This window comes from Diadema antillarum, unplaced genomic scaffold (assembly GCF_040938485.1).
Source record: "Diadema antillarum isolate AM-2024a unplaced genomic scaffold, OU_Dant_1.0 seq00000891_RagTag, whole genome shotgun sequence".
Taxonomy (NCBI): domain Eukaryota; kingdom Metazoa; phylum Echinodermata; class Echinoidea; order Diadematoida; family Diadematidae; genus Diadema; species Diadema antillarum.
This window is the reverse complement of record NW_027271755.1, coordinates 934,407-946,740: the sequence shown is the minus strand read 5'-3', so window position 1 is coordinate 946,740 and position 12,334 is coordinate 934,407. Positions and strand designations below refer to the sequence as shown.

Below are 12,334 nucleotides of genomic sequence, written 5' to 3'. Positions count from 1 at the left end.
CCTTCCACAGATTTTTGCATAATCAGACCTGAAATTCTGCGATTTGGTGCACACTCTTTGTGAAATTGTTGTGTCTTTTATATGAAAAAAAAATCACAAAAATAAATTTCAGGAAGATGTGAATGCTTAAATCGCGGTATTTCAGCTCTAGTTCAATTATTCGTCAATTCCTATAACTAAGACTAGGGAGAGGCCGGGAAACGGTGTGGGAGGGGGATGGTACCCCCACTGGCACGACGGAGCTTTTGTATTTTTAGAATTTGAATAACACGATCTGATGCACACTTTTTGTGAACTGTTCGAAAACTATCAATCCCCAATGTGCACGAAGTCTACTTAGGAAGCTCGTATATATGTGTGACAAAATCTGCAGTATAAAATGTATGCGTCTTGAGTATTCTACAAAGTGGATTTTAGCGCAGTAGATTATGTAACATATTTTATAGCACATACACTATCCTTATCTGTTGTTACACTTTTGTTGAATCTTATATGAATTGAATTGAACTGAATTGAATTCAATCGCATCTAATTGAAGTGAACTGAATTGAGGGTAAGGGCGTGATATGTTTGCCCCCATATTTTCGGGGGGGGGGGGTGGTAACTGCTCCTTGCCCCCCCCCCCCCCATTGATGGCCTCTGTCCAAGACGGTTTTATAACATCACCATCAAAATCTGTGCGTATGTATGTGTGCGTGTGTGTGTGTGTGTGTGTAATGTGTGTGTGCGTATGTGTACGTTTACATTAACGATAATGTTGGCATTTACGCTACAAAATCAAAGTACCCAGTATTCAATAAAATGACAGACAAAATTAATACACACTCACACATAATGGAGATGACGTATCAAAGCATGCGGATCTGCCAAAAGATACATTTTAAGTGATATCATTGAATTTATGCCTATAGTAAAAGAAAGAATGAAAAGCTACTGAAACCTGACAGTTCCAACATTTTGTTTCTTAGGATGAAACCTCTAATTTTTACTGAAACACTTTCGATTCTCCCTGCTCTTCGTATAGGGCACAATGAGAAACATTGAAAACATTGTTCTTCTGCCAATACGCCAAGTAAGTATCGAATCATCGAATATGGTTTGTAACTGTGCTCGTGGCACTTAATGAACACAGATATGCTTTTTACATACTCTATTTACCAAGTAAACATGCGTCGTACAATACACAAGAGGTGTAAAAGACCAAGGAGGCTTAAGAGGTGGAGTTCCATCTATTCAAACAGATGTAAGTTGTACAAAATAATTCTACAAGTGTGTCATGTGCCTTTGATGATTGGAGTTCGATGCCGCCGTCTTGCTGAACAATATGAAGATTCAATTTGAACATGAACATAATTAAGTTAGCTATAATTTGCTTGCTGATTTATTTCATGAAACGAATATTCATTTCAAAGCATTATTATAAAACAAGTCAATCCCGTCTAGAAATATGTCAAATGGTGTAAATCAGAGCTGATGTATCATAGTGAAAGTGTTTAAAACTGTACCCTCCTGAAAGGGCAGTTTTCCGACAAAGAAAACTGATAGGAAATAATCTTCAAGTATAATTGCGAAATAAGTTCATTAGGATGGTTGATAAGTATATCAAGTATGATTGCTTATGAATAGATTACAAAATTAGTGCCCGGGTATGCCCCGTCGAGTAATTTTCAATTTTATTTTATCATTTTTTAAAACAATCTCTGGTCGTACATCCCCTTGCTTTTACCATTCTACATCACTTATTATTTAAGCATGTAAGTAGGGATGGCATAAAGTAATTACCATCACAAAGACATAATCATCTTCCTTAGAAAGTGGCTGGAGATTATTCAATGAAACACAAGTCAATTATTTTCCTATCTGCGCTGCAGGTCCACTTTGGCACATGCTTCAAATATTTTCTAGTGGCGGCATGGAACATGGATTAAATATACAAAATGTCGTCACAAATTAAAAGTTATGAAATCACAAAAGCATTATCACAGACAAAACAGATAAGTGAAAATATATTTTGGGTACAATTTCTAGATAATTACCGACACAAGAATTACATAAATGATTGCTGTTTTTGTGTTGATGAAGACAACAAGCAATGTAAGCTATTTAAAGGTCCTGTTTACCTTTGGGAACAGTGATTTTTATAAAAAAATCCAAGATAGGAAATCTAATGTATATGTGTAGGTCTGTTGTACCACAAAACATCCTGCCATATAAAATTTTCGCTATAAAAATTAAGCCTAAAATATGAGGAAATATCTGCATTTTTCTCAATAAGCCATAACTTTGGATGGTTTAGTCTGGAAGCATTTTCATTATAACTATTGTTTACTTTTTGTATATCTAACAATATACTTAACTTTTTTCTTTACAAATTCAAATTTTTACAGTGCATGGTTGCTCTATCCCTAACTCACATTTTAGAACTATTTTAAAGCACTGATGCTGAGTTTTTGTCTCATCTACAAATGGTGAATCATGTCTTTAAGCGCAAGAGATGTAGCAGATTATTATCCTGCTAATCTACCATGCACAAGGTTTTTGAGTCGATTATTAGCCCTTGTATCATCAAAGTAAAGCTATTCACGAGGTGTCTCTCTCGACGAAGCACGTGGTAAACGGTCCCGTGTTGAGGGAGAGGCCGAGCACGCCTTTGAACGACAGTGGCGGCGAGTTGGCCGGCTTCTTAAACGTGAAGCGATGGAGGAGAGAGGAGAAGAAGAGGAAGAGCTCCATTCGCCCGAGCTGCTCCCCGAGACAGACTCGACGTCCTGACAAGGTGAGACCAAAATAAGGAAAGAACCGAAAATTAGAAGAATGAAAAGGGAATACATCTTGTGATTTCATGCGACAAAAATTATAATGACAAGCCTTATTCTTTTTTTCCGCTCTGTGTTTTTCTTGTCTTTAATTTGTAAAGAATTTTTGAACATCATCGCAGGTTTCTTCAAAGAACACAGGCTCTAAAAAGCTCCTATGTGTCCTTGTCGAAATACTGAAAAGGGTCAAAAGGTGAGCAGAATTTCTTTTGATTATAACATGTTTGTGTGTGTGTGAGTATGTGAGTATGTGAGTGTGTGAGTGAATGTGTGTGTGTGTGTGTATGTGTGTGTGTGTCTGTGTGTACATTTGTTTAGGTATGTTTGGTCACTATTTTTCACCCACCTGTGCTGAATGGCACGAACTCGTCCACTTTGAGCAGTTGCCCGTCCCGAGACAAGAACCGCTCGGGTTTGAACTCTTCTGGTTGATCCCAGTAGCGCTTGTCGCGGAGAATTTGCCAGATGTTGGCGAATAAGACGCCACCTTTCGGGATGGAGTAACCGCCGAGTGTGGCGTCTTCGAGAGCTGTGTGGGCCACGCCCAGTGGCGCCACCGTGCCAAGTCGCATGCACTGAGTTACAAATCATGTGGAAGAAAAATAATCCTGTTTATATCATAATGTAATTAAATTTGTGGCAGTCTTGTAGTCATTTTTCCTATTTGTGGCCAGTAACGAAGCAATAAACTATACCCATACGCAAGCAACCACTGTTTGAACCATGTTTCAAGTCCTCCCGTGGACTATTAATGCATAAAGAGATATAGTCTCTCGCTATGATAATACCATTTGAATACGTGTAAACTGCTGCAAAGCGTTATCTATCAGATATTCGAACCGGGGACACAAGATTGAAAGTTCTTGCTCTTATCCTCGTTTAGCTAAGTGCTTCCCGATAATTAAAATCCAGCTCACAATCTCAAGTTCTGGTCAACAGCTAATATAAAAAGGAATGTATAATGTTTTCAAAAGAGGATCTCCGGGAAATTGCTTTGTTCGATCAGTGTTGAGGTCGCGGCAATTTTATTCTTCTTCAGCAATGTTGTCAAAACCGTGTGACGCTTGACGTTCAGGTTAACTAATGTCCTGTAGAAAAGTACATCTCTATCTCTATCTATCAATATATCTATCTATCTATCTATCTATCTATCTATCTATCTTTTTATCTGTCTTTCTATTCATCTATGAATACCTATAGTTGTCACATACTGTACGTATCTACGTCAAGTTTGATTCATGCTGACGATGAATGTTTTCCGTTTGTCAAGCATGAAATAGGATTTTAACGGATTGCTGTTCGTCAATAAGATATAGCTTCATCTGCGATCGCTTTCTTGCTAAAAAATACACACACAATCACACCCGCATGTATAACACCTGTTTATTTGATTACGTTGTCATATTACATATATATATATATATATATATATGAAAGGTTTTATTGCAAAATGAGCTAAGCGCCATTTTTAAAGATTTCAAAGTAAGTCCTTAAGATGGCAAAATTAAACCTTTCCAGTAATACCTCACTTGTAATATAAAAAGGAATATTCTAGAAGTTATGATTAAAAATATCCTGTATTTTCTTATTATTTTCTTTGCTTTTTAGTACCTTTAATCACAAATATCTCAACTTAACAAGAATGGAGTTAGCTCATTTTGCGAAAAACCATTCATATGTATAGCAGAAATGACCTCAAGGAGCACGGCGTTGGTGTAGATCAAGTCTTTACGATCATCCAGGGTCGGCAGTCGACTGCGGCCAACGACCTTGTCGATCTCGGCCTGGACTCTCTCCTGGACGTCGGGGTTGTCCATCATGAACATCACTGACCACTTGAGTGACGTGGCCGTAGTCTCCGTTCCAGCTAGAAAGAGGTCAGTGATGGATGCAGTCAGATTGTTCACGTCGAAGGATGAATCAGAGCCCTGCTCGAGCAGAATGCAAGAAAATTAATTGTTTCTTTGTAAGAGAATATTACGCAAAGGGGTGAAGGTTGAGGTGAGAATTTCTTCACACCAAGGTTGTAAAATCACAGATCAGCAGTTGCGGTCTTATTTCATTTCATTATTATTATTATTATTTGTAGAGAGAGAGAAAAATCGAAAAAATTGTTATTTCTTTGTTTGTTTGCATTTCTGCATGCTTCTTAAGTCAAAATAAACTGCAATTATATTGTTATAAAGAATTAAACACAAAGCATAACTTGATTACTGAGGATCAAAACAAAAGTACAGCCTCTCGTAATATCACCACGTACAACATTTTGTGGTTGCATCAATCAGAAAAGGCAGATAATTTCATTTCAATTTAAATTTCTGTTTATGTCACATTTCAGTGAAAAAAAAATCATATTTAACAAAATAAAATAACGATGATAAAAATAATGATAATAATAAGATCTTCTGTATCCAGGGTAGCCTCTTCAGTGTTGCCACTGCTCTCTACCAGAGGGCCCTGCCATTATTATTACCCTATAGCGTTGCCAGGTACCCATTTCCACACCTGGGTCGAGACTGTGGGGGGACATGGTGGGTAAAACAACATATCCAAGGACGTTAGCATTGGTTCTCCGATTGGGCGGGGGAGGGTCACGAGTCATAACCACTATGCCTACCCCCCCCCCCCCGCAACCCCCAAACATCCAGCTCGGATGCACAATAATTATGCTTATAGACCTGTAGAATTGTAAAATTACAAGTATTTGGTTCAACAAGGACGTAGGAAACCGTCAGCTATAGGCTAAGCATTGCCTGACGGCAGGGATTGACGTCTTTATGGAAAATTTAGCTCTCACAAGAAGCTAAAATTTAGCTCTCAATGAGTCCGTCCTTCATCTCATTTTTGCCTATACAACAGGAATCATCACAAAAGTTAGAAAATTATAGGCCACTTTGACGATCATTGTCGGCTTAGGCACTGGAGGTGTCTGACGTAATGATGAATTTGATGGCGAATGGAAATATCGATTTAATAAGTGTGCAAAGGTATGGAAAATTGATCTCTAAAGATCAAATTAGTCAAATACAGTTGCAGTGATAGGCCTTCAGAGTCTTGTTCGTTGGATGATAATTGCAGCCTTATAGAATAACCTTGCAGTTGCATACTACTTTACTAGTCTATCCAATTTATAGTTCAGTTCTTCGTCTTGTGCCTATTTCCGTGTAAAGCATCAAACAAACATTCAACAGAGCATGAAGGTATTCAGCATTAACACGGGTGACATGTTAAAGAGCCACTTCCCATTCTTACCTTGGTTCCAGTCATCTTCTTGAGGTAGAGATCGATGAAGTCACGTGTGTCCGCAGGATCGAAAGTTTGCTTGTGCGATTCGATCATATCGAGGACAAACCGGTTCAGGTTTCGGGTGCATTCCGCCAGTTCTCGGAAAGGACCAATAGGAAACTGGGAAATCCTGGGTATTGGCAGCTGAACCAAACTCCCTCCGGTTCCTATCAGGTTGAAAGTTTTGGTCAAGGCGTCCAGAATCTGAGGAAAAAATTAAACGAGTGTTGTTGTTGTTGTTGTTGTTGTTGTCATCGTCGTCTTAGTCGTCATTTTTTGTCATCTTTTGAAAATATCGTTTGAGATGCAATGATACCATATAAAATAGAGTAAATACAAATTGAGAAACATTGTTCTGTTATCGAGATGACAAAACGAGCAAAACTTTTTTTGTAAATCTATAATTTCGAAGTTGCTCTCAGGTAGATCGTAGAATTATAATCAATTTAGTGAGAACTTCCTATAAATTCTATTACTGAAGTAGTCCCTAACAGAAAATTTAAGAATCTAATTTGGTACTTCAATACCAACAGCATGATATATACCGGTATGGTGACATACTTTGCAGAAGTCCCTATCGGAATAGCTGTACTGCGTGCCGAACACCACCGTACAGATGATATTGGAAATGGCGCTGGTGAAGAGTTCGTGAGGATCGAAGGCACGCCCTCTGTAGTCCTCAATGGCTCCAGTCAGTTGCGAAATCTCGTTGGCGATGGTGTCCTCGTAAGATTTCTTCCCGACGCCCAGACTGCGGAACACTGAGTGCACGAATTGGCGCTGTTCCCGCCATGTGTCCCCGAAACTCCCCACCACTCCTGAAGAGGACAGAAAACCGCATGCAAGAGAGGCCGCGGAAAAATGAAAACCACTGTCTACCATTTGCAGATGAAAACAAAACCACCCTCCAGTTCGTCGGGTGCCCGTGCATTGGCCGCTAACGCAATACAATTTGTATTGCGTTAGCGGCCAATGCACGGGCACCCGACGAGTTATAGTGCTTCAAAACAGTTTTAAAAATGTTTTTTGATTATGCCCCAAAAGTTCAAGTCTGAATCCACATTTCTGACAAAACTGTACCATCCCTTAAAAGGCGTTGTTTACCATATTTGTAGATGAAACACAAAACAAAAGAGCTTTAGTGCTTCAAAATAGTTCTAAAATGTGAGTTACAAGGGTACGTATGAAACAACCAATCAGTGTTTAGTGCCCTTAAACATACAAAATGTGAACAATAGTTACATTAATAATCGTTTCTAGAATAAACCGTCTTATACAAGTTATAGTTTATTGAGGAATTAGTGATATCTCCTTACATTTGTGGCTTTATTGTGAAATCTTTATACAGCAGATTTTATTCCTTTCGTACAGCAGAACTGTACATATGCATCAAATGCGATAACTCGAACATCTTTTTTTTTAATCGCTGCTCCCAACGGTAAACAGTGGCTTTAAAGTTGGTTTTAGCGGGTCCATTAACCCTTGCAGTGATTTAATGCCCATCCCCTTATGGGAACGAAAAGTGAAATCCATTAAAAATCATGGACATAGATTAATTGTTTTGTTTGTGTATTTCTGTACTGCCTTATAGCTTGATCGATATGTATAACTCGAACTTATCTTCTTCATAATTTGAAACTTTCAAAACTCTGAATAGTTTTCTTGTGTTTTTTATTTTAATTTGTTCTCACTATGAGGGTACTTTCTCAATGCCTGATTTGTGCATGATAAACATAACCAAAGGGCGTATCACATGAATTTAGCCAGATGTAATAAGTCCATTGACATGATTGATAAGTCTGAATGCAATCTATACCACAGTACTTTGCTTAGAGGGGTCACGGTTTGCATACTTAAATCATACTGTGCCAGAAAACTATGTCATGGCCATTTTAGTGTAACGAATAGCTGGTGGGCATGCGCATTTTGAAAATGCAAGACGTTGAGCGTTGTATAGTAGTCCATGGCCGGCGGAACCGTAGGGGCTGTGGGGGTTCGGGCCCCCACACTTTTTGTGCACCATACAAAGGAATACATAAGGTGTCATCACTTTGGGTCCCCACCCTTTTGTTTAACCCGGAAGTACGTAAGTGGCACTTAACCCTAACTAGGCCGGGCTATTTAGGTAGATGATAGAGCCGGAGAGGCCTCCCAGGCCCCCCCCCCCCCCCCCCCCAGATCTCGGCCGTCGATCGCGCGATCGCGACGAAAATTGGCATACACATTGCCTATGATGTAATCTAAACTTCCATGAAGTTAATTTTTTCAAAAATTATCATTTACACTAAATTATGCTAATTCATTCAAATCCAAACTTAAAACTTATCTGTTCCTTTCATACTGCGGTCTGCAATTGCTGTATGTCATTAATATTGGATCAATATTGTATTTTTGATAGGTATAGTATGTTGTATTCTTTATTTGGTATATATTTGTTTTTGTTTACCGTTTTCTTCTTTGTTGAAATGTTTGAATATATATAATATGCATGTAAATATATGATATCTTTTCATTTTTGAAGCGCCATGAGCTATGAAAAGTGGACCTGTGCGCTATACAAGTAGCCACTATTATTATTATTATTATTATGATGCATGAAATCACACAATTTGGTATAAATCACTAAATAAAGCTCAAAACAGGCACATCTTTTGTGTAAATATTCTTTTTAGTGTCCTTAGCAAATGTAAGAGAAAAAAATTGCGCAATCAGAAAAAAATTTCCTAAGTATTTTATTGTTTTTTATATTTCTTAGGTATTTCTTTGTTTTTCGACTTTATGTTTTTCATTGTTTTTTCGATGAAATTTGTCCGCGACATTGTTCCGAACAAGAAAATATGTTATTAATTGATTTTAATCAATAAAACCCCAAAATAATCATGCTTTTATGAAATTTGCCTGTAAACACAGTTTGCATTGAAATTGTACACGAATTCACGTTTTTGAGCAATTTTTGGTCTGACATGCACGTGCATATTTATGCATAACTTCGGAACCGCGCGCCCGGGCATCGCAAATTTGGTGTCAAAAGATGCGGGAGATTTGAAAGAAAAAAGTCGTGAAATGTCGCGGCGATAACTTCTCGCGATAGCGACATATCGCGCGAAACGTCGAGGGGGGGGGGGGGGGGCTCGGAGCCCCCCCCCCCCCCCCCCCCCCCCCCCCCCGGCCTAGTTAGGGTTAATAGAAATAGATGGAAATCTTGAAGTGCGAGAGCGGTAAGGTTATGTTTTTCCTCTGAGGACTTTTTTTTTTTTTTTTTGCTTGTCAGGTGAAGAAACCCGGAAATGGAAGGGGAGAGATGAGCTGGGGATCTACTTTTTTTTTTTTTTTTTTTTTTTTTTTTGCTTGTTAGCTCATGAAACCCGGAAGTGGGCCCCCACACTTTTGAAAACGCTCCGCCGGCCCTGTAGTCAATGATTTGGGGGCCTAGAAAGTTATTACAGCGTGAGCGCATGATCAGTGGACTGCTTAGTGTTACATATTTATACTATTTCCAGTGATCTTACCAGTAATGCGAGCCTCGGAAATTTCAAATTTCAAAACTTGCAACGTGCCGTTTACGCAATCAGCTAAAACAACGACATAATAAAACAAAGCAAAACAAAATAAAACGAAACAAAAAGACAAACAAAACTATCGCGATCATCAACAGCAGACTTTAGGCACAAATAATTATAGAAACACGGAATAATCGATTCTACTACCGTTGTTGAAAAGACCAGTGACTTCCCGCAGAAACTTGGCAGGTTGACGCCCGTTGAGGAGTGGGTTCTGAAAGGCCTCTTTCATGATCTCCAACGAGTTCAGCAAGAAGAAGTGTGACCCTCCGAATCTGAAATGGACAATATCCCCATACTCCTTGGCCCAGCCGCCAAGAAACTGCAGAATGTTATCCCTCGCTCTGCGTGGTTATAGAGGCATCACCGAAGCACGAACACACATGCACAGTCGCAGAGTAATATAGGCATGTATTGGACACAGAGTCAGAAGAGAAGCTAATTTTAAGAGTAGAACAATGAATGTCTCCGTCACTATAATACCACACACACACTCACACACACGTACACACACACACACACACACACATACACACGCACACCCGCACACACACACACACACGTTGATATTTCTTTCCTTTCATTCACATGGTGCGTATGCTATTGATTATGTTGAATTGAAAAATAAAAATGAACATGAACTGATGCATTATGCTCTTGCAAACCTCATTATTTTTCCAGTATCTCTAACGCTGGAAGGGAATTTTATGTAACTCGGTGTATATCTGTATTACAAGGTATTATTATTATTATTATTATTTGAAAATCTCGACCAAATTGCGTTAAAGATTCATTGATGACATTCACGGTTTATAATTTATCTTATATTTTGAAAAAGTTGAGTTAATTTCATGGGCCTTTTGTCAGTTAGTGATCATTTGAAGAAAAAATGTGGATCATTCATCCCTGGGTCTGAGAGCTTGGGTTAAAGGTCAAGTGAATATGCTAGTATTCCCGAATATTTGCTATTTAGTACCTTATAAATGAATTGGTCAAGGAATATTTAAACACTAGGGTTGTACACTGAATTTCTTTTTTTATTTAGGCCATATTTCATTTTTCCTTTTGGTAATCATGTGGAATCGTTTTACATAAGATGTTTCGTAGTTTTATTGGGAGAGTAATGTGACGTGGCGGAGATACATCAGTCACCACAGCAATTCTTTAGGGTTCTGTCTGTTTTTAAAGGTGTGCAATATGCATATATTTTACATTGAATATTGCTTCATTTATTGATTGATTAATGGATTTTGTAATAATGTCGTTCTTCTCATTACTTTTATTGTTATCATACGTGTGATATGCTTAATGATTTGTAACCGTATGAATGATTGATGCTGTTTGTTCATTTCAAAAGTAAGAATTAAGTTTATATGATTTTTTCTATGTTTTTAATGTCACCTGTGTTGTCATTTCGTAATTCCATGATATTTTCATAAATGATTATTTTTGTATGTATTTAAGTTTCCTTATACTTTTGTCACAGCATAGGCCTCTGCAGATCTCTTGCACTATCATATGTTAATTATTTGCAGTTTAAATATTGTTGTAGGATTTTATTGTGTTGACTTTGTAAAGTTATATGCAATGTAGCCCTCGGGCTACGATGCATAACAACGAACATATGAATAGATAAACCTTTCAAGAACAACAACAAAAATCAAGTACTGTTACAGCATTCGAAGATAACAAAGAACATATGAAATAGTTGATTTTGAATTCAGTATATGTCTTCACAACGAAACCAGAGAAAGGCTAGGGTGAAAGGACCACTGGTTCGAGTGGTTTGCTGTCTCTGGTGAAATGATCTTCAAACAGGAGACCTCAATAATATGGAGAGTCCACGTTCACGCCCATTCCGAACCAAATCGTGTTTACAGAACAGTTAGGTCATCAACTCACCTGAAGAGCGTCCAGCCCACGCCAATGAGAGGGTGACCCGGTGGTCCAGGGGGGAGGTTCTTGGGCGAGCCGATGTACTGCTTGACTAGCCATGCGGCCAGGAGGATCACTATACCGGTGATTATCAAGGTTGCCATCTATCATGTAGAAAAATAATACAAAACAACAAAGAAACAAAGACAAGAACGATTAGAGACGATAACGAAAGTTCGTTCACTACTAGTGACACACATACACAAATGCATGTGCATGTTTCTATATGTATATGTATATATAATTGTATAATATTTGTGTATAGATATATCTACATACATTATATGCATGTTTCAATTGTATATATTTTTATTGAGAGCAAAACTTGCACAAGACACGTGGCTGTGATGTTGAGTAGTATCCTCTCTCTTGCAAGTTTTGCTAGCAATTATATCTAACTGTCCTTGCCCCCCCCCCCCATGTGGTTTAGTCCATTGCTGTCTAGTATAGTATATATATACACACATACATAATACATATAAACATGCATACATATTTGCAATTCTGTCCTTTACTCGGATCTTTCGACAAAGGCTGAGATTCCTGAGAATCAATCGATACCAATTTCTTCCGGTTATAGCCCTATGCTATACATGATACGACCACCCATTATGAGTTACACAGTACAGACGATTTTTTTTCACCTCTCAATGCCTGTACACTTTTCGCACGTTCACAACGCATGTAGCCCTATACTGATGATTATGGTTATGCATTAATGATTACATTAGCACCTCC

The 12,334-nt window shown here is 38.3% G+C and overlaps 1 protein-coding gene across 1 annotated transcript; it reads right to left on the bottom strand.

Moving 5' to 3' along the window:
- Positions 1-2,580: 2,580 nt before the first annotated feature.
- On the bottom strand, positions 2,581-11,700 carry LOC139740951 (cytochrome P450 2J2-like). Its single transcript, XM_071651537.1, has 8 exons — positions 11,585-11,700; positions 10,335-10,364; positions 9,809-10,005; positions 6,663-6,919; positions 6,069-6,305; positions 4,511-4,744; positions 3,163-3,391; positions 2,581-2,768 (listed from the first exon to the last, which is right to left on the bottom strand). The coding sequence occupies exons 1-8, from the start codon at positions 11,698-11,700 to the stop codon at positions 2,581-2,583; spliced, it is 1,488 nt and encodes a 495-aa protein (XP_071507638.1).
- Between the last annotated feature and the right edge of the window lie 634 nt (positions 11,701-12,334).